The sequence below is a fragment of the Cnephaeus nilssonii genome (assembly GCF_951640355.1).
Source record: "Cnephaeus nilssonii genome assembly, chromosome: 13".
NCBI lineage: Eukaryota > Metazoa > Chordata > Mammalia > Chiroptera > Vespertilionidae > Cnephaeus > Cnephaeus nilssonii.
The window spans coordinates 82215459-82234962 of record NC_137084.1 but is presented as its reverse complement, the minus strand read 5'-3'; the positions used below and the strand labels follow the sequence as shown (position 1 = coordinate 82234962).

Genomic DNA, 19504 nt, shown 5'->3' with positions numbered 1-19504 from the left:
TTTTTTTAATTTTCAGCTGTTGTGACCTATAACTATCATTTCTTCCATCTTTCATTTACCTACTTTCATGTGATGTAAATGAACCTAGGGCAAGAGTTCCCTATTTGGGTGTTTAGACTAGTGAGTCTCTTACTGAAATATTAAATTAATAAACTTTAAGCAGCTGCCAACTTATAGGGAACCCTTTAAAGGTTTGTAATTGAGAATAGAACAAGACTTATAGCAACGTATTTAGGAAAAGTTTATATCTGGATCACTAAGCGGGTTTTTTTTTGTTTTAAATTTTTTAAGGATTTTGTTCATTTGACGTTTTGGAATTGGTTAGGCCTATTATGATTTAACTTTTTAATATGCTGAGTATCTACATTGCAAGGAGCAGTATTTCTGTAGCTTCTTAAACTCTTAAAATATATGTTATTTTTCCTATTTTCTCTGTTGCTTGTTATTTTTCAGCAATGGTGATTGTTCCTACAAGAGAACTTGCTCTACAGGTCAGTCAAATTTGCATCCAGGTCAGCAAACACATGGAGGGGCCAAAGTGATGGCAACCACAGGAGGAACCAATTTACGTGATGACATAATGAGGCTTGACGATACAGGTAGGAAATAACTGATACAAGGTCACCTGGCTCTCTGAGTGTAATTGCATACACAGTGCTTCCTTTCAGTAGCTTCTGAAAATTGTTTTTAAGAATGAATAAGGGTCCTGGCCAGGTGGTTCAGTTGGTTGGAGTGTTTTATCGTGCACCAAAGGATTGCGGGCTTGATTCCCGGTCAGGGCACATACCTAGGTTGAGGGTTTTGAACCCTGAATGCAGGAAACCAATTCATGTTTATTTCTCTCTATATCTATCTATCTCTCTCTTCCTTCTTCTCTTCTTCCCTCTCTCCCTCCCCCCTTCTGTGTCTTAAAAATAAAAAAGATAGTAATTGAAATGAAAAATGTAAATAAAAACAGCAAATTGATATTGTGCCTTTCTGATTGGCAAGACCAAAAAAAATTAATAACCAATAACATGAGTTTGTGGCAAAATAGGCTGCCTTACAATATAGGCATATAAATTGATGCAGTCTCTATGGTGGGCAAGTTGGCATGTTTCAAAATTATAAATGTATATTTTCAAGAATCTTTCCTAAAGAAAGAATTGGGCAAATGCGAGGTTGTTTACTACGTTGTGGTTTTGTAGTACTGAAAAATTGAACAACCTAAACATTAGAGGATAGTCTGAATGGAATTCCACACAGCCATTAAAGAATGAAGCGGGTCTGTATTAATTTTTATGAAGGGTTCTCCATGATACATTACTGTGTGGAAAAAAAAAAGATAAAACAATGAAATCTTACATACAAAATTATACATAGAATATTAGATTTTCATATGGTTGTCATTAGATCAGTTATTATAGTCCTCATACTGCACAGTTATTTTAAATGATTATCTCATTTGATCCTTATAACAATTTCCTGAAGACCATTGCTCTAGTTGAAAAAGTCCACTATATTAGAAGCCTGGTATGCCTTTTGTTATTCATTAGGAATTGTCCTAAGAAGGAAATATGCCCCTTATTTGGAGCAAGTGATTTGGGAACCTTGAGCCCGTCCCATGTAGAGGTGAAACAAATAAGTATATCTTAGTCAACCTAAGATGAAGTAGAAATCCATATCCTAAAATACAAATCTTTGTCTCTTTGTACTACAGTAGTCCCCCCTTACCTGCAAGGGATATGTTCTCAGACCTCACCTCCCCCAGTGGATGCCTGAAACTTAGGGTAGTGCCAAACCCTACACATGCGCGCGCACACACACATACATACACACACATTATAAATTAGGTAAGGTATTAACAGTAACATAATAAAATGGAACAATTAGAGCAATATCTATACTAATAAAAGGGTAATATGCTAATTAGAGCAGACGTCTTCCGGACGTCCATCCGGACAAAGCCACAGCGGCTGTGAGGGCCATGGGCTGGTGCCGCGTGGGAGAGGCGGGCCAGTCTGGCGCCGCGGCCCCTTTTGCAGAGGCTGTGAGAAGGCAGCGCCACACCCCCTTCTGCAAAGGTGCATGGGACAGGCCGTGGTGGCCCGGTCCCAGGGCCGCCCCTTCCGCAGAGGCAGCGGCGCAGGCCCAGTTCAGGCGCCACACCTCCCCAGAGGCTGGACGGTGCAACCTGCTGTGCCTCAACCTCTCTCAGCCCCTCCCCCAGCCAGCCTGGCCCCAGATCACCCCCGCCCACCAGTGGGCAGGGAGCGGGGCCAGCGCTAAGAAGCGAGGGCTGAGGGCCGGAAGCATTAGTGGGGTGATGGGGGCAGCGACCAAGGGCTCCTGGACTGAAGGGGGGGGGGGGGGGGCAGGCCAGGTTGAGACACACACACACACACACCCCGCACAAATTTTTGTGCACCGGGCCTCTAGTACTGTAATAAAAGTTATGTGAATTTGGCCTTTCTCAGTTCACATCTACCACTCATAAATTTAATGCCTTTTTCATCTTAACTAAGCACTTATATGGACAGTGGTCATAAGTTTCCCAGTTTGAGGTATGACAGCAAAACTAGCACAAATTTGTTTTTCTTCACAATTTCATGGGTAGAAGATTGATTCTCATCATACACCTTAGCAAACTCGGCATACATTTTTTTTTCTTATGTAGAGAACTTTACATTTTCACTTAAAGGATGCATGTTCCGACTTCTCTTTGGCACCCCCAAATTGCTAGCATCACCGCTCTTGCACTTGAGGCCATTTAATTAAGTAAAATAAATGTTACTTGAACACAAGCACTGAGGTACAACCATCTGACAACCTAGATGACTCCTAAGTGGAGTCATCAGGTGGTTAGCAGATATACTAGACAAAAGGATGCTGCTTTACATCCTGGGCAGGTCTGAGTGAAAAGGTGCAAGTTTTCATCACATTTTTCAAAATAGCTCGAAATGTAAAGCCTATGAATTGTTTATTTCTGGAATTTTCCATTTAATATTTCTAGACTGCATTTGACTATGGAAAGTGAAACTGGATAAGGAGGGACTACTGAATTCCTACCTCTCCAACAATGCAAATCGACCTTCCGGCAGAATGTCCGGTTGCTATGACGCACACTGACCACCAGGGGGCAGACGCTCAACCCAGGAGCTGCCCACAGGGGGCCTCCCGATTGCCCTGCTGGGTTTCCCACAGGTTGGCCCTATTTGCCGGCCAGGCCTAGGGACCCTACCCATGCATGAATTTCATGCATTGGGCCTCTAGTAGATATATATTTTTAAAGGTTTATATATGTATGCAAGCCTTTACTACATCCTTTTTGCCCAAGCTAAACTTAATGAGAATATGTTTTCTAATCTTGTGTAGTGCACGTGGTAATAGCTACCCCTGGGAGAATCCTGGATCTTATCAAGAAAGGAGTAGCAAAAGTTGATCATGTCCAGATGATAGTATTGGATGAGGTAATGTCTCTTCATTTGGAAAGATGCTATTCTGTGTTATTCTGAGCTTTATTTAGAATTGTCAGGGACTGAAGCAAAGGTTCTTTGTGTTTTCCTTATGATTTTCTAATAAACACGACTTTTGTCAGTTCAAACTAATTTGCTTATAAAACATGTTTTGCCCTTTAAAGGCAATAGATGATATTTATAGGAATAGGTCAGCCTTGTGCCTTTCTTAGGGATGCCAGATAGTTTGGATTTTATTTTTATTTTTCAAGATGAGAAGTTGTTGAATAACCTCAAACCAAGTTCATGCTAAGTCTCTTTCCATTTAGTGATACATCTTAAAAGGCATGTAATGTCTCTAACCCCTCATTTAGCGTATAATATTTTATATTTGTTTTTTTTAGTCTCTGTTACATGTATTATCTCAGTAGGTAGTAAGTGCCTTTAAGAACTTACTCAGCTCTGTGTCCTTGGGTCCCAGTAGTGTTTTATACATACAGTACATCACTTAATATTTTGAAATAAAATTACTTTTCTATTTGGTCTGCATTTTAGCTAGATAGAGAGATCAGGTTGATTGTGGTCTAATTCAGATCCGTGTTGTTTTTTTCTTTGAGTAATGAGAGAACATTTATTATTCACTTAGTCTTAACACTAAGTGCTTTACATGTTTGTCTGTTTTTAATTTAATTTTTGCAACAACCTTGTAAGATAGGTATCCAGTGAAGTTACTGTAGTGAGTACACATCCTAATTTAAAAATTGTGGAATGTGAAGAATTGATTGGTTAAGCAACCTCCCAGTGTAGTAAATTGAAGGAAACAAGATTTCAATCCAAGTAATTTGACTCTGCAGCTTATACTTTTAACCAGTATATCATACTGGCTCTTTAAAGGAAATCATATTAAAATTCTGTTATGGAATGTGCCACCATTTCCCCTGTCGATGGGTTTTACAGACTTTCCCCCTTCTGAGTCACTGGGCATGTGCCTGGGTGCTGTCGGGTTATGTGGGGGGGAGAGAAATTGATGTTTACCACCAGGAACATTCCATGAATGCTCTTGGTGGGTGATGCTGTAATAACCAAAGACCTTGACGTTGTTTGATTGTTTTTAAAATTGTCTTCTCTTGTGCTGCAGGCAGATAAGTTGCTGTCACAGGATTTTGTGCAAATAATGGAGGATATTATTCTCACGCTACCTAAAAACAGACAGATTTTATTATATTCCGCTACTTTCCCTCTTAGTGTACAGAAGTTCATGGTGAGTGTGAAACAGATGTCCTTGGAAGCGGGGCCATCCTGTTACTCATGCATACATCGTTATTCACAATTACATCTTCTTGTCGGGCTATAGTGTAGGCTGATTGTTTTTAAGTTTTTGGCTTTTTTTTATCAGCTGATAAGGTTTGTTGTGCATAAATTAACTGAATTTTTAAATAGTAATTTGATTAAATTCTTCATTGTTCACTTTTTGGTGTCAGGCTGACACAGCCATTGATGCTATATAAATTGATTACAGCCTAATCCTGTACACAGAGTATAAAATAATAACTTAGTTACATAATCTGACTGTTAAACCTCACATTTTATTGTAATTTATTTCTTCATGAAAGATTGTGTATATTTGTTTTCAAGAAAGCTGCATCCTTAAAGCAATAGTTTTTTTCAGACAGATGTATAGGATATATTTTGAGTTTAAGAGATACACTCTGCTTTCACTTAAGAATAAGACTTCTGTTTGTTTGTTTGTTTGTTTATTTATTTATTTATTTATTTTCAGAATTCCCATTTGCAGAAACCCTATGAGATTAACCTGATGGAGGAATTAACTTTGAAGGGAGTAACCCAGTACTACGCATATGTAACTGAGCGCCAAAAAGTTCACTGCCTCAACACACTTTTCTCCAGGGTAAGGAACAGGGCTCCTGAACATTATCTGTTACTTAATCCCAGTAAAACACCATTGTATCAGTTTCCCCACCACTTTAAATGTTTTTTAAAAAGTCCTTAGCTTTTCCTGAAAGATAGTTTCAGCTGATCTGAAATTGGGGTATAATTGACAAGTCTTAGGTACTTTTAATTTAATTTTATAATAGTTTGACCTTAATTAAAGTTGATTCTCATGTTTGCAGTAATTATAGTCAGTCCTCGTTTGCAGGTACTGTATTTGCAAATTTGTACTTGCCAAAATTTATAACCACAATCGGTACTTGCATGCTTTTGAGGTCATTTGTGGACATGCATAACAATTTTGAGTCATTGTGCATATTCCCAACTGAGGTCATATTCATGGCCTATTTAATGCCACATCTTTTTTGCATTTTTGTGACTTTTTTGTTTAAAAGCATAGTGTTAAAGTGCTGTCTAGTGCACCAAAGTGCCTCGCAGAGGAAATGTGTATTAAATAAACTTCGCTTGCACAGGCATGAGTTATGGTGCTGTTGACCATGAATAAATAAGGTGTCTTTAAACAGTAACATAAAACCAAGGCTATTGATTCATTGATGAAAAACTCATGGCCAGCCCTGGCTAGTGTGGCTCAGTGGAGTGTCATGCTGTACACCAGAAGGTGGCAGGTTCAATTCCAGGTCAGGGCATGTACCCAGGTTTCAGGTTCCATCTCTTGTCGGGGCATATGCGGGAGGCAGCCAATTGATGTTTCTCTCTCCCCCTTCCTCTCTCTAATACCAGTTTTAAAAAACAAAAAAACTTGTGACCAGATGTTCACAGGAACTACCCTGTATTTATCCTAGGAGCAATGGTTCTTTATTCACTAATTCAGTATTTGCAGCAACTGTTGTATTTTTTGTTCTTGCTGGCAATTGTGTGCCCTTATGAAATATACTGTGCTACAATAAAACTTATAAAGTATCTGCAAATATTAAGGAAATGAATAGTATTTACAATTTTTATAGTTTTGCATCTTTTGTGTCATAAAACTCTCTGTCATAGACCATGGTTTTAACATTTGTTTGCCAGTCAATATTTTCAAGATGTGCAAAGTAAGTAAAGGTGTTTTCCCACTCATGTCTCTCCCTCTCCACCCCCCTGTGCTCAGCTTCAGATAAACCAGTCGATCATTTTCTGTAACTCCTCTCAGCGAGTTGAATTGCTAGCCAAGAAGATTTCTCAACTGGGTTATTCTTGCTTCTATATCCATGCTAAAATGAGGCAGGTGAGTGTCAAACTAGAACTTGCACAGATTTTTAAAACACTTTATCTGAGTATTTCTTGGGATTTTGTTTTAATGCTCCTCCAAATGTCCTGAGTTTAAGAAGAAATTACTCCTTAGTAGATGAAGGACCCTTCATTTTAACCTCCTGGAGGCCCAGCTTTCTAACTGTGAAATAGGGTAATAATACATACTCTTCTCTCTCCAGGGAGATGGAGATAATGTCCACATATCTGTCAGCTGTCAAGAGGGATACAGATGTCAGACTTATTCCTTTCTTTCCCCAGGTTATCTCTAGTTTTGCACTATTTAATACAATAGCCTCTAGCCTCATGTGGCAATTTAAATGAATTAAAATTAAATCAATTTAAATTTTTCAGTCACATTAACCACATTCAAGTGCCTCTTTACATGTCACAATCACCTACGGTTTTGGACAGTACAGATACAGAACATTTCCATTATTGCTGAGGATTTTACATTTTTAATGTATCTGTGAACCTCCTCAACCCAAATACCTTTTTCTTTTTTTTTTTACTATTTGCCTTAAGAAAAGGATGGAATCTCTAAATTTCTGAACTTTTTATTTAGCAGAGAATAAATTAAAAACAATAATGACATTTGTGTGTGTACCAAGTGAAATTTCATGAAAAGCAGTTTCTGTAGACTTGTCAAGTTTAAGAACTTAAATTAGTTAACTCATATTTGGTTTTCAAAGAAGCTTAATGTCATGGATCAGATACCACCATGTAGGCGCCTAGCAGTTAGAAATTTTCACAGGAAATGAATTTATTCAGCTAATGAGAATATTTTAAAATGGAAGAATTTTGTGCTCAAAAGATAAGCCAGTTTACCAGATGCTAGATTTATAACTTCCTAGAATCATTATGTATGCTCTATTTTTGTTTTTTAATTGGAAAGTAGTTATTTTAGCTTTTGTATATAATACTAAAAAGGTAAAACAGTAGATGTTTGGTCAAGCCAAACTTGGCATCATCTGTTGGAAACATTTTTAAAGGGTATATATACAAAAACATGGTGAAAATTGTTACTTGAAATCCACTTCAGCAAAAAATCTAAATACCTTTGACTTAAAATAAATACAACATATAGAGATTATTAGTTGCTTATTAATGCCCATGGGAAACCAATTTATGGTATGTTTTTAACCTTATAAATATATGTATATTGAATTGGTTCACTTCTCATTTGTGTAAACAAATTTTGTGCAGGAGAAATAGTGGGGATTTGGGCCTGTGTGTCTGAGTTGTGGTCAAATCAAATGCATTACTCTCTTCCTAGGAACATCGAAATCGTGTCTTTCATGATTTCCGAAATGGCTTATGCCGCAATCTCGTTTGCACTGGTAAGTATTTTTTATTTCCTTTATCCATTGCTTTTTCCCTATTTCTGCTCTGCTTATTTGTGCATGTTACACAACAGGAGCCTGTGACATAGCCTAGCTCACCCTGGTACCACTTCCAGAACTTCTGAAGTGGAGAAGGAGCTGTGGTTAACTCCTGAAATCAGGTTCCATATCTGACGCTGCGGAAGACTGGTTCTGGCACTGATGTCTTACCTACCTTCTAAACAAATTTTGGGATTTGTGTGTCTTCTGAATAGCATACAGGAGTGAATTAACATTTAGCATACACAAAATGAATTATATTGTGAAACCATCTATGTTTTAGAAATTGCTTATTGTGGCCTTTTGATTTTTTGCCAGAAGCAAACTAGTCTGAATTTTGTTATATTTTCACAACATGAAGAAAAACACGGGAGGCAGGTGGACAATCAATTAGACAACGCAAATGGATTCAGTATCCTCCCATCTTTTTCGTTTTTTAAATATATTTTTATTGATTTCAAAGAGGGAGGGAGGGAGAGATTAGAAACATCAATGATTAGAGAGAATCATGGATCAGCTGCCTCCTGCATGCCCCGCACTGGGGATGGAGCCCACAACCCAGACATGTGCCCTTGACTGGAATCAAACCTGGGACCTTCAGTCCGCAGGCCAACGCTCTATCCACTGAGCCAAAGCAGCTAAAGCTCCTCCCATCTTTACATTAGGAATATAATCTTAATATTGGTATAAGATTAATAGTCTTCTGGCCAGAGAGAAAGCCTAGAATTTTTAAAAATTGAGGTAAACACATAAATAAATCATATGTATATTTGAATATTTACATGTGCATCCAAATCAAGATTTAGAATATTTCAAGATTTGTGTTTTTAAAAACATTACTGTAGAAATAAACTGAAATTTTTAGCGGAATATTTAATTTACATGAATAAAAAGGACTGTCAGATATCTTGCATACCTTCCTGTTTATCTTGTTTCTCTGCCTTACATCTGAAGAACAGTTTAATATAGCTGTAATTAATACATTTATGTTCACATTTGTCATTTGCTATTAAGCATTTCCCTGTTTGAGATTTTTTTCTTCTTAATTTTACTTATTGATTTTAGGGAGGGTATTGAAAGTGGTCAAACAACACTTATTTATGCATTCATTGGTTGCTTCTTGCATGTGTATTGGGACATCACTCTAGTCAACTGAGCTACCCAGGCAGGGGGAGAAATATACCCCCCCAAAAAAATGTTCTTTGTACTTATACACTGATATAAATTATTGTGATTAATGCTCTTTTTAAAAATCCTCACAGAATATTTTTCTTATTGATTTCTATAGAGAGAGGGAGGGAGGGAGGAAGGAAGGAGGGGAAGAGAGAGGGAGCACATCGATTGGCTGCCTCCCACACGTGCCCTTGACCGGGAATCAAACCCGAGATCCTTTGATGATGCTCTAACCACTGACCAAAGTCAGCCAGGACAATGGGTTTTATATTTAATCATTACTTGCAAGGTTGCCCTCAGGTTTTTGAAGTACCAATGCCTTCTTTCTGATTTTTCAGAACAATAATGTCATTAAATTAATACTGAATAACATGTATAAACGTGTAAGTAAATACCTGTAAAGTACCACCCCTTTCTTCAAGGAGCAATGGTTTAATGAGTGTTAAAAAGGTGAACAACATTAAGAGTCTAGCCCTAGCCGGTTTGCTCTATCTCTCTGTCTTTCCCCTCCCTTCCACTCTCTCTAAAAAAAATTAATGGAGCCCTAGCTGGTTTGGCTCAGTGGAGAGAGCATCGGCCTGAGGACTGGAGGGTCCCAGGTTCGATTCCGGTCAAGGACACATGCCCGGGTTGCGGGCTTGACCCCCAGTAGTGGGTGTGCAGGAGGCATGTCTCATCATTGATGTTTCTATCTCTCCCTCTCCCTTCCTCTCTGAAATCAATAAAAATATATTTTTTAAAAATTAACAAAAAATACCCTTGAGTGAGGATTAACAACAACAAAAGTCTAAAGCAGGGCCTGCACACTTTATCTGTAAAGTGGTGGATACTAAATATTTTAGACTTTGCACACCTTGTTGTCTTGTTACAAGATATTGAGCTCTGCCATTCTAACTCAAAAGCACACTTAGTATATAAACAAATGGGCATGGGCTCACTGGTTAGAGTGTTGGTTTGTGCACCAAAGGGTCACAGGTTTGATTCCCAGTCGGGTATGTGCCTAGGTTGCAGGTTCAACCCCCAACCCATCAGGAGGCAACCAATCAATGTGTCTCTCACATCAATGTTTTTCTCTATCTTTCTCACACACACACACACCAATGTGTTTTTTTTTTTCTTTCTCTCTCTCTCTCTCCCCCCACCCCTCTCTTCCACTCTATCTAAAAAAAAAAAAAATCAATGGAAAAATATCCTTGGATGAGGATTAACAAAAAAAAAATAACCTTTATTTACAAAGACAGGCCTTGGACTAGATCTATAAGGGACTGAAGGTAATTTGCAAATGTGAATTTTATAAAGTGGTCGAACAGCACGGATTTGAACTGCATGGATCCACTTAAATATGGGTTATTTTTCAATAAATACAGTAAATGTGTTATTGACATTTTCTTTAAAGCTAAAGGAAATGTTCTTAAGATAATAAGAAAAAATCTTTATTGTAAGAACACAATATATAAAACATCCTATATAATAAAGAGCTAATATGCTAATTAGACCGGATGGCAGAAAGACCTGCCAGAAGACCAGTGGGCGGGGGCGGGGCCGAGAGGCAGCCCGAGCAATGAGGGCCGAACCTCTTGCACGAATTTCGTGCATCAGGCCTCTAGTATAACATAAAATATGTGTTAGTCAGCTATGATATTGGTATAGTAGGGTTGGTTATGTTAATAGTTAAATTTAGGGGGAGTCGTTACACACAGATTTTCAACTGTGCGGGGGTAGGTGCCCCTGATCCCCACGTTGTTCAAGAGTCAACTGTAGTAAATAATCCTAAATTTTCATAGGAGAGGGAAGTAACTAGCTGAGGTTATCTGAGAATAGATGGAATTTTAACTGCTTTGTAAGCTAGGTAAGATTAAGTTAGGGCCGTGGTCAGCAAACTGCGGCTCACAAGCCACATGCGGCTCTTTGGCCCCTTGAGTGTGGCTCTTCCACAAAATACCACGGCCTGAGAGAGTCTATTTTGAAGAAGTGGCATTAGAAGAAGTTTAAGTTTAAAAAATGTGGCTCTCAAAAGAAATGTCAATCGTCGTACTGTTGATATTTGGCTCTGTTGACTAATGAGTTTGCCGACCACTGGGTTGGACTGGTGTCACAAGTGATCCATAGAGGGCTGGGAGAAAGGTTCAAGGGAGGGAAGTGGATGGGTTTGGTGGAGAGGAAGTTTTGAGGAGATGTGTTAGAAAAATATGGTAAGACCAAACATAGAGGAGGGCCTTGAATATCATTTAAAGCAAGTAGTTACAGATTCAAAGTAATACTTTTGAAATATTATTATGTCCATCATGGATTATTATGTTGGAGTGAGGAGCTGGTAGAAGAAGGTAAACCTAGTTATTAGCCTGTTGTTTCTATTTATAGTTTTCAGAGCCTAAATTAGCATAGTAATTGTGGGAATAGCTTACCTCAGACATACTATAAATAATTCAGCAAAAAACAGACTAAAGAAAATAAAATTACTGGTTATTCCTGAGATTTGTTTTATGAGTTTACCAGTTATCCTGGTCTCTTCCTGTATTTGCAATTACCTTAGACCAGTGGTCGGCAAACTCATCAGTCAACAGAGCCAAATATCAACAGTACAACAATTGAAATTTCTTTTGAGAGCCAAATTTTTTAAACTTAAACTTCTAACGCCACTTCTTCAAAATAGACTCGCCCAGGCCGTGGTATTTTGTGGAAGAGCCACACTCAAGGGGCCAAAGAGCCGCATGTGGCTCGCGAGCCGCAGTTTGCCGACCACGGCCTTAGACCATTTTCTAAAATTTCCTTGTAGAATTGGGCAAAGATAACTTGTGACAAAGTTATTTGTGATAATGTGCATGAAAGGTAATGCTAGTAATTTGAAAACGCATTTAATTATTAAGTGAAAGGAATGCAGTTAAGGTATACTAGAAATATTTGTTAAGTAGTATTATAGTACCAAGACACATGCTTAAATGCTTAAAATTGCTTCAATATTGAAAGTTATAATGGAGGTTTTTTGTTATTGTTTTTTAAGATTTGTTTACCCGAGGTATTGATATACAAGCTGTGAATGTGGTAATAAACTTTGACTTCCCAAAGCTGGCAGAGACCTATCTCCATCGTATTGGAAGATCAGGTGAGGAAAGACAGGAGATGCTCTTTGTGGACGTTTGGGGTTATTTTGTTTTGTTTTGTTTTTGTTTGTTTTTTGAGAAGTTTAGTCACTAAGTTTTGTGGGGTTTTGTGTGAAATAGTGTGGTAGCAATGAGAACAGCGAATTAAAACTAATACAGTTATTCGGTGTTTAAGACTAATTTCTAGTTTTTCTAGAACACTTATTAAGAAAAGTTAACTACCATATGCATAATTTGAGGTAAAATTAACGAAGAAGAAACTTCACTTTTCTGGTATAATCTGTAACTACTGTTTAGTATGTGTATTTTGGCAACTTTTGATAAAAACACCTATTTTGTCCTTTGAAAAGGGTAAAATAGAGTGCTTACTTTTGGGAAGTAATATGAATATGAGGAGAGTAGAAGAGTAGTTTCCTATACCCAGAGTGGCACTGGACAAAAACATTAACTCTTTATGGTTTTGACGCTTACAGGCTTACACATGCACATTCTCATATTTAACTCATTTTTTAATTAATTAAAAAAATTTTTTTTGTTAGGTCGCTTTGGTCATCTTGGCTTAGCTATCAACTTGATCACATATGATGATCGCTTCAACCTGAAAAGTATTGAGGAGCAGCTGGGAACAGAAATTAAACCTATCCCAAGCAACATTGACAAGAGCCTCTATGTGGCGGAATACCACAGCGAGCCTGTAGAAGATGATAAACCATAACAAGCATGTGTGTACCTACAGAATAGCTAAGTGAGCATATGTTTAAAGAAAGGAAAGACATCAAAGTCCTCTTTCCTGGGGGCAATTTGATGTCCTGGCATCCGTAACAGCAATGTAGGGTGGTAAAACACTTGTTGGCATAAATGACAGTAAAATAGCTATCTCTTGGGTGAAGTTGTGGTCTGTCTCATTAGAAAATCTATAAATGTTGTTCTTGAATACAGTCTTCCTAAGTAATGTGATACTGGGAGCAGTACCAAGATAAATTCAGACTTCAGAAATAATGAAAGCAAAGAGAATATTTTTCAGCAATTTTGAGTGTGAAACTATTTTCTGTTCTCTTTTCCTCATCATTCAATCATCTCTTGGCATTCACTCTTCATTTCAAATGGGTGCCTCAGTAAGTCAGGTTAAATGACCTACAATACCTTATTGCCAAATGTGTAATTGGGTTATGAGGATGACTTATGTCTTTTTAAATTTTTGTATATTTAAAAAATTTGTTTTTCTGATTTTGGGGAGAGAGGAAGGGAGAGGAGGGGTAGAGAGAAACATCAACGAGAGAGAAACATCAGTTGGCTGCCTCCTGCACGCACTCCTACTGGGGATCGAGCCGGCAACCTGGGCATGTGCCCTGACCAGGAATTTAACCATGACCTCTTGGTTCCTAGTTTGACACTCAACCACTGAGTCACACCCCCTAGGCCAGTGGTCGGCAAGCTCATTAGTCAGCAGAGCCAAATATCAACAGTACAACGATTGAAATTTCTTTTGAGAGCCAAATTTTTTTAACTTAAACTTCTTCTAACGCCACTTCTTCAAAATAGACTCGCCCAGGCCGTGGTATTTTGTGGAAGAGCCACACTCAAGGGGCCAAAGAGCCGCATGTGGCTCGAGAGCCGAAGTTTGCCAACCACGGCCCTAGGCAATTATCTCTTTTTAAATGCCCACTCTGGTTTTCTGCACCTCCCTCTCATTTAATCTTTTGGTGACTATTGAGCTCTGATAGAAATGCCCAAAACAAGGCTCAACATAGAGGAAAGTAGACTTGTGGAGTTTTTTCTAAGGAAAATATGATTTAACTTGAGAGCTGATGAATTCCAAATTAGCAATAAACATTTTGCCTGTTATTTTTAGATTTTTCAAATTACTTTCACTTTTTAAAAATTTTAAATGTCAAACAATTCTTAAACATAAAGCTAGCCACTGTTTGTTAGAATATTGGCAAGCTATTAGGTTTGTGTAAGGTTGAGGAAAAAAGTTGCTTTAAGTGTTGTGAATGATTGCTGGCTGAGGCCAAAACTATCAGGCTCTCATTCTGCCTCTAGAATGCCGGCAGATACTCCTTAATCCTGCATGGCCTCTACAGTAGGCAAGAGTTGAGTAGACGCTATAACAGAGAGAGTATTTGGAATGGGGATGTAAAAACCTGTACACCCTAGTTCATATTGTTTTCACAGATATTAATTTTAGGTTTCTTCTTTCCTTAGGCTTTGACAAACTAAAGAAGGCTTGCTTGGATCTGTGACACATCATTTTGGGGGGGATGCTCTTCTCTTTGTGGGTTTTTCATCTTTTATTTTGGAACTATGAAGACTTAAAAGAACTCAGACATTTTTTTCTTTTTTAACTGGTGAAGAGAAAAAAGCTGAAAAGAAGGAATTTACCTTTTTTGTTCCACTTGTTTGCACTGTGTGCTGACTGAACATTAGTTGCACTAACTGCTGGATTTTTAAAAATGTTTTCTGGGGAAAGAGGGACAAGGAAGGAGGAGAAAGAAGAGAAGGGAGAAACCCTAAAAAGAGAAGAATCTTGATGAACACACAAGCTTGTCTATTATTTCCGAATTCTCCAACAGCTGACTCTTGTGCATTTCAACTTCTCCCTGATGACTCATCCGTTTTTTAAGCCTGAAGAGCTTATTACTTATTTGTGCGAAGTGCCTTATGCTATGAGACCATTCAGAATATCATCTTTTAGACACAGCCCAAGGAATCAACAATAGTAATTCTTTCCTTTTTTTTTTTTTTTTCTTTTTTTCTTTTTAAAACTTTTTATTTCATTTTGGTTTCACGTTGAAGTCTCTCTTCCCTTTCGACCCAGTACTCAAGCCCAGGGCTGAAGGATGAAGCCTATTAGTAATGTTAAGCACCATTTTTTTTTCTTTAAGTGGAGGAGTTGATATGCAACTGCAGTTCATCCGCACTGTAAATACATGTATTTAAGAAACAACACACAATCCCAAGTAAAATTTCTTCTGGGCTGAGTAGACGCAACATCATTGCTCCCAAGGAAAGAGCGTCTCTGTCGTTGCAGGAGCCGTACAACAAGCCTTTGTGCTCCATACGGGCACTGAAGACTGGTTCGCGTGCGTCTCCACTCGCGGCTGTGGCACTTGAGGTGTAGCCTGTCAGCCTGGACCCTCTTTCCTCTGTGGCAAAGCGTGTCCCATAGAAAACTGGGTGTGTACACTTGTATAAACTTTGTAAATATGTTTTTTTCTGCGTTCATATATGTGTATGTGTGTGTATATATATATGTGTGTATATGTATATATATATATATACACACACATACATATATATATATATATATATATATATATCTTTTTTTTTTTTTTTTGATGAAGGTTGCTGGGATTAAGGGGATTAGAGTGATTATGGGAGCAGCTAAGATGAGAGGGGCTCAGTTTTCCGCAACACTAAATTCTAGAAAGTACTTTGACCTCTTACTGTAGTGAGCAGACTCCTGTGGGGACCCTGTGCTGAGAAAGGGCCCAGAAGTCTCCGCTGTTTGCCGCCACACTGTCTCCGGTATCTTTAGAGGAGGCCTGCCGAGGGAGCAAGGGAACTTCAAAAACCTGTCATTCGTGGTGTTGTTTTTGAAAGGCTCTCTCTGACTTTGCTTTTTTCCCCTTTTCAAAAGTTTGAGAAACTTTTTAAGCTCTGCAAAAGGGGACAAAGCTGAATCTGCATTGCAGTGTGGAAACTCCCTTGAGCGGCAGTGTTTGAGCAGTGTCTGTGTAAAGCGTGGGTTTGCATCTCACAGTATTGGCCGGCACCGGCTTCGGTAAGGGGAGCAGCTCTGGGGCTTCGTTTCCGTGGGCCACTTCCTGTGCTGTGCTGCCCTCCGCCCACTTGGACACGTAAACTTGCAGGAAGGGGCAACCCTGAGAGCTGCTGCCTGCCACCCCTAGCTTTGTGACGAGAACTGTCATGTTCGCATTGTGAATCGCTGGCAGTGCTTTACAGGCAATAGTGTTGCATTAAATTGTGCCCCTCCCAACATGCTTGATGTTTGGCCTGATCTCCAGGCAAAAGGAGTGAGATGAATCAAAACCAGTGAACTTTTTTTAAAAAACGTTTTTAATTCCCTTTTAACCCAGTGTACTAGGTCAATCAGGAGGCATCTAGGGTTTAAAAAAAAAAAGGCAAAATAAAAATTTTTTAAAATTTGATTTCCATATTCCATTGTTTTTCCAAGCCCTAAAATAGTACAAGTCCTACCTATGTTTTCATGCTTAACTCATCTGGATAAAGAAATCAGTTTTTCAAAGTTGCTTTTTTGACTGTCTAGTTCTAAACAAAAATGATTTGTGACTCATCCAAAATTCCTTGAAGATCAAAATCCTACAGATGCCTCCTGATCAGACATAGCCCTAACCCCTTTAAAACTAGCAAGAGCTGCACAGTACAACCCCCCCCCCCCCCAAATAAGCTCATTTATTTGGTATCCACGCCACATAGGTTCTTCTGCCAGCCAATGTTGGCAACTAAGTACAAGCCCTAGTTAAGGGAGTAACTTTTTTCCCAGGGAGGAGAGGAGGGAGGGAATTTAAAAGGCATCAACTTTTGACCAAAAAAATATATATATCTTACTGTGTACTGATGCAGCGCTCTCTTTCTCTCCCATCTCTGGCAAGATAAGAGGGATCATTCTAGAAGAAAAGCAAGAAAGCTCATAAATGCAGTTTTATATCTCGCTAGAGTGCGGGTGACTATAAACAGCACAGTCCTCTCTGCCATCCTCAGACTGTCTGCTTGGTGCCACATGCCTGTGGGTCCCTCTTAAAGCACAGACTTTAAAGTGAAAGTATTACTGAATACAGCCTCGGATGAGGAGTGGCACTTAAACTGTCTGGGACACCGGGATTGGACACGGTCTTGTACAGGCGGCCGTCCAGTTTTGGTGCTTGACTCTTGAATAGGAATTGTAAAATGGAAAGATGCTCTAAGGCAGCGGTCACCAGCCGGTGGTCCGCGGACCGCTGGTGGTCCGTGAGGTCCGAAAGTTGGCGACCGCTGCTCTAAGGACTAGGTCAAATCCTAGTCTCTCTTTTTAAATCCCCTTCACAATAAGGAGCATTTGTTACTATTGGAAATTGTTTTCGTGTTCTTCCGGTGTAGGGTGTTTATTTTAAGTAATGGTAATATTTTTCCAGTGGTTCACTTGGATGAAAACTATTCCCTCTTCTGAATATTTAAATAACAGCCCATTGTCCAGCCTGCGGTTGTGTGGTTGTGTGATGGTTATGGACTGCTGCACACCTTGCTGCTTCTGGGCTTGTTTTGTCTTTCTCTCCCCACACATGGAGAAACTTGCTTTCCTTTAGGGTTGGACTAAATTCCAAAATGATCTTCCATGGGAAGAAGTACAGGAGAGAGAAACCTAAATACGTCTCTAAATTTTCCAGTTTGCCCTGCACCGTAATAAGGGTTTGGCCCCAAAGGCGGGGGGTGGGGGAGGGCGGTTATCAGTATTTGTTTTCAGAATGAGATGGGAGCATCTTTCCTTTGCCATGTGCTTTGTGTCTGACACCATCATGCTGGGTTAGAACAGACGGCTCAGCACAGAGCCGGAGTGTCGGTTGTTGGAATCAGACATCTCATTCTGATCACTCGGCTTAATTTTTTTCTTTTTTTTATGGGGTGGGAGGGAGGTGACTGCCCCAGAGGGAGGGTGTCTGCACTGAGGGTTAGAAACACTTTGGAGCTAGAGCCTCAGCCATTGCCTTTAGCCACACTCGGACCTTACAGATGAGTAACAAAGATGAAATAAATTCTTGGGAATTAAGCCATGTTATTTTAATTTGCCACTTTGTTCAGCGTTGTATGTATCTTAAAAATTGTTACTGTGGAATCATTTTCTGGCAAAATATCTTTGTCAAACAAAATAATTGGCCTGGTGGGAGTTGACGTTAGTCAACTTTTTGGTGAACTTGAGTGAGCTTGTGGTTCTACTGTATATCCTTAAAGTTTTAAAAAATCCAAAAAAAAAGTCTCCTGATCTAAAAACTCATCTTTGGGTAAAGAGTTACGGGTCCAAAGGCTGTAACAGTTCATGAGGTCAGCGGGAGCCAGCCTGGCACTGGACTCTGCCCCTCCACAGCTGACAGATTCCAACAGGAAGTGCATTTAAATTCTCCGTAGACAATGCTGGGCAGGGGAGGGGAGGGTTGGGTTATGAAGATACAGGCTACTGTGTTTTAACCAGTGGTTGTGGGGGAGGGATGCCTGGAGGAAACAAAGTCACTATTCCCTTTTTGAAACAAAACTAAAACCTGAAAATTTTTGTTCAATGAAAATGGGGTATAATTTCATTGTCCCTAGCCACAAGGGACCAGTTCCACTGAGAAATGAACAGTGGGGACTCAAAATTTTGCAAACATTTGGGGGAAGGGACAATTGGCTTTCTGTTAATTGGCAAATGTTCCAGTGGGGCTTCCTTTTTTGTTGGGGGGTGTTACGTTGTAGATCCACATGTGGACCAGAGTCTCTGCTGAGGTTATAAAGTTCAGAAAAGATGGTTGATAAAATCTTGGCTTTTGTTAATTTATCTCAATAAAGCCCACTGGAACTCCAGCTGTGTGTTTGGTGCGTTCTTCAGCAGGAGGCTGCGCGCTGCAGTGATTCCTGTCGAGCTGAGCAGTGTGGAGCCCGTTGAATAAAATCTGATGCCTTCATCCAGCCCAGTTAGACACTGCTCAGCACCCACATTTCACTTGGTCAATTTTTATTTTTTATTTATTTATGTTTAAATATATTTTATTGATTTTTTTTTTTTTTTTTTATAGAGAGAGGAAGGGATAGGGATAGAGAGTAAGAAACATCGATCAGCTGCCTCCTGCACAACCCCCACTGGGGATTGAGCCTGCAACCAAGGTACATGCCCTTGACCAGAATCGAACCCGGGACCCTTCATTCCGCAGGCCAATGCTCTATCCACTGAGCCAAACAGGCGAGGGCACTTGGTCAATTTTTATAGCCTAAACCAAACCAAGAATCATTTGGAAAGAAAAAATGTTCGTCTACAAGGTGTCATCACTTCCCAGAACTTACCAGGTGTTTCAGTAACACAAACATGCCCACAAAACTTCCTTAGGAATAAACCTAACGAGTGTCATTTGTGTGCTAAGAACTTCAAACACTGAGGAAAGAAGACCTAAATGAGAAATTCAGACAGAACTAAAAATGACACCCCCGCCCCCAAAGAAATACTTAG

The 19504-nt window shown here is 39.3% G+C and overlaps 1 protein-coding gene across 1 annotated transcript in view; it reads left to right on the top strand.

Annotated features, from left to right (window-relative positions):
• The window catches only part of DDX6 (DEAD-box helicase 6), a 36026-nt gene extending 17162 nt beyond the window's left edge, over positions 1-18864 (top strand). Inside the window, 10 exon segments of the mRNA XM_079787168.1 lie at positions 454-522; positions 525-599; positions 3355-3449; positions 4573-4695; positions 5215-5343; positions 6493-6609; positions 7909-7972; positions 12189-12290; positions 12828-13010; positions 14494-18864. Coding sequence (XP_079643294.1) covers positions 454-522; positions 525-599; positions 3355-3449; positions 4573-4695; positions 5215-5343; positions 6493-6609; positions 7909-7972; positions 12189-12290; positions 12828-13003 — 950 coding nt within the window. The 3' untranslated portion in view covers positions 13004-13010; positions 14494-18864.
• The last annotated feature ends 640 nt before the right edge of the window (positions 18865-19504 follow it).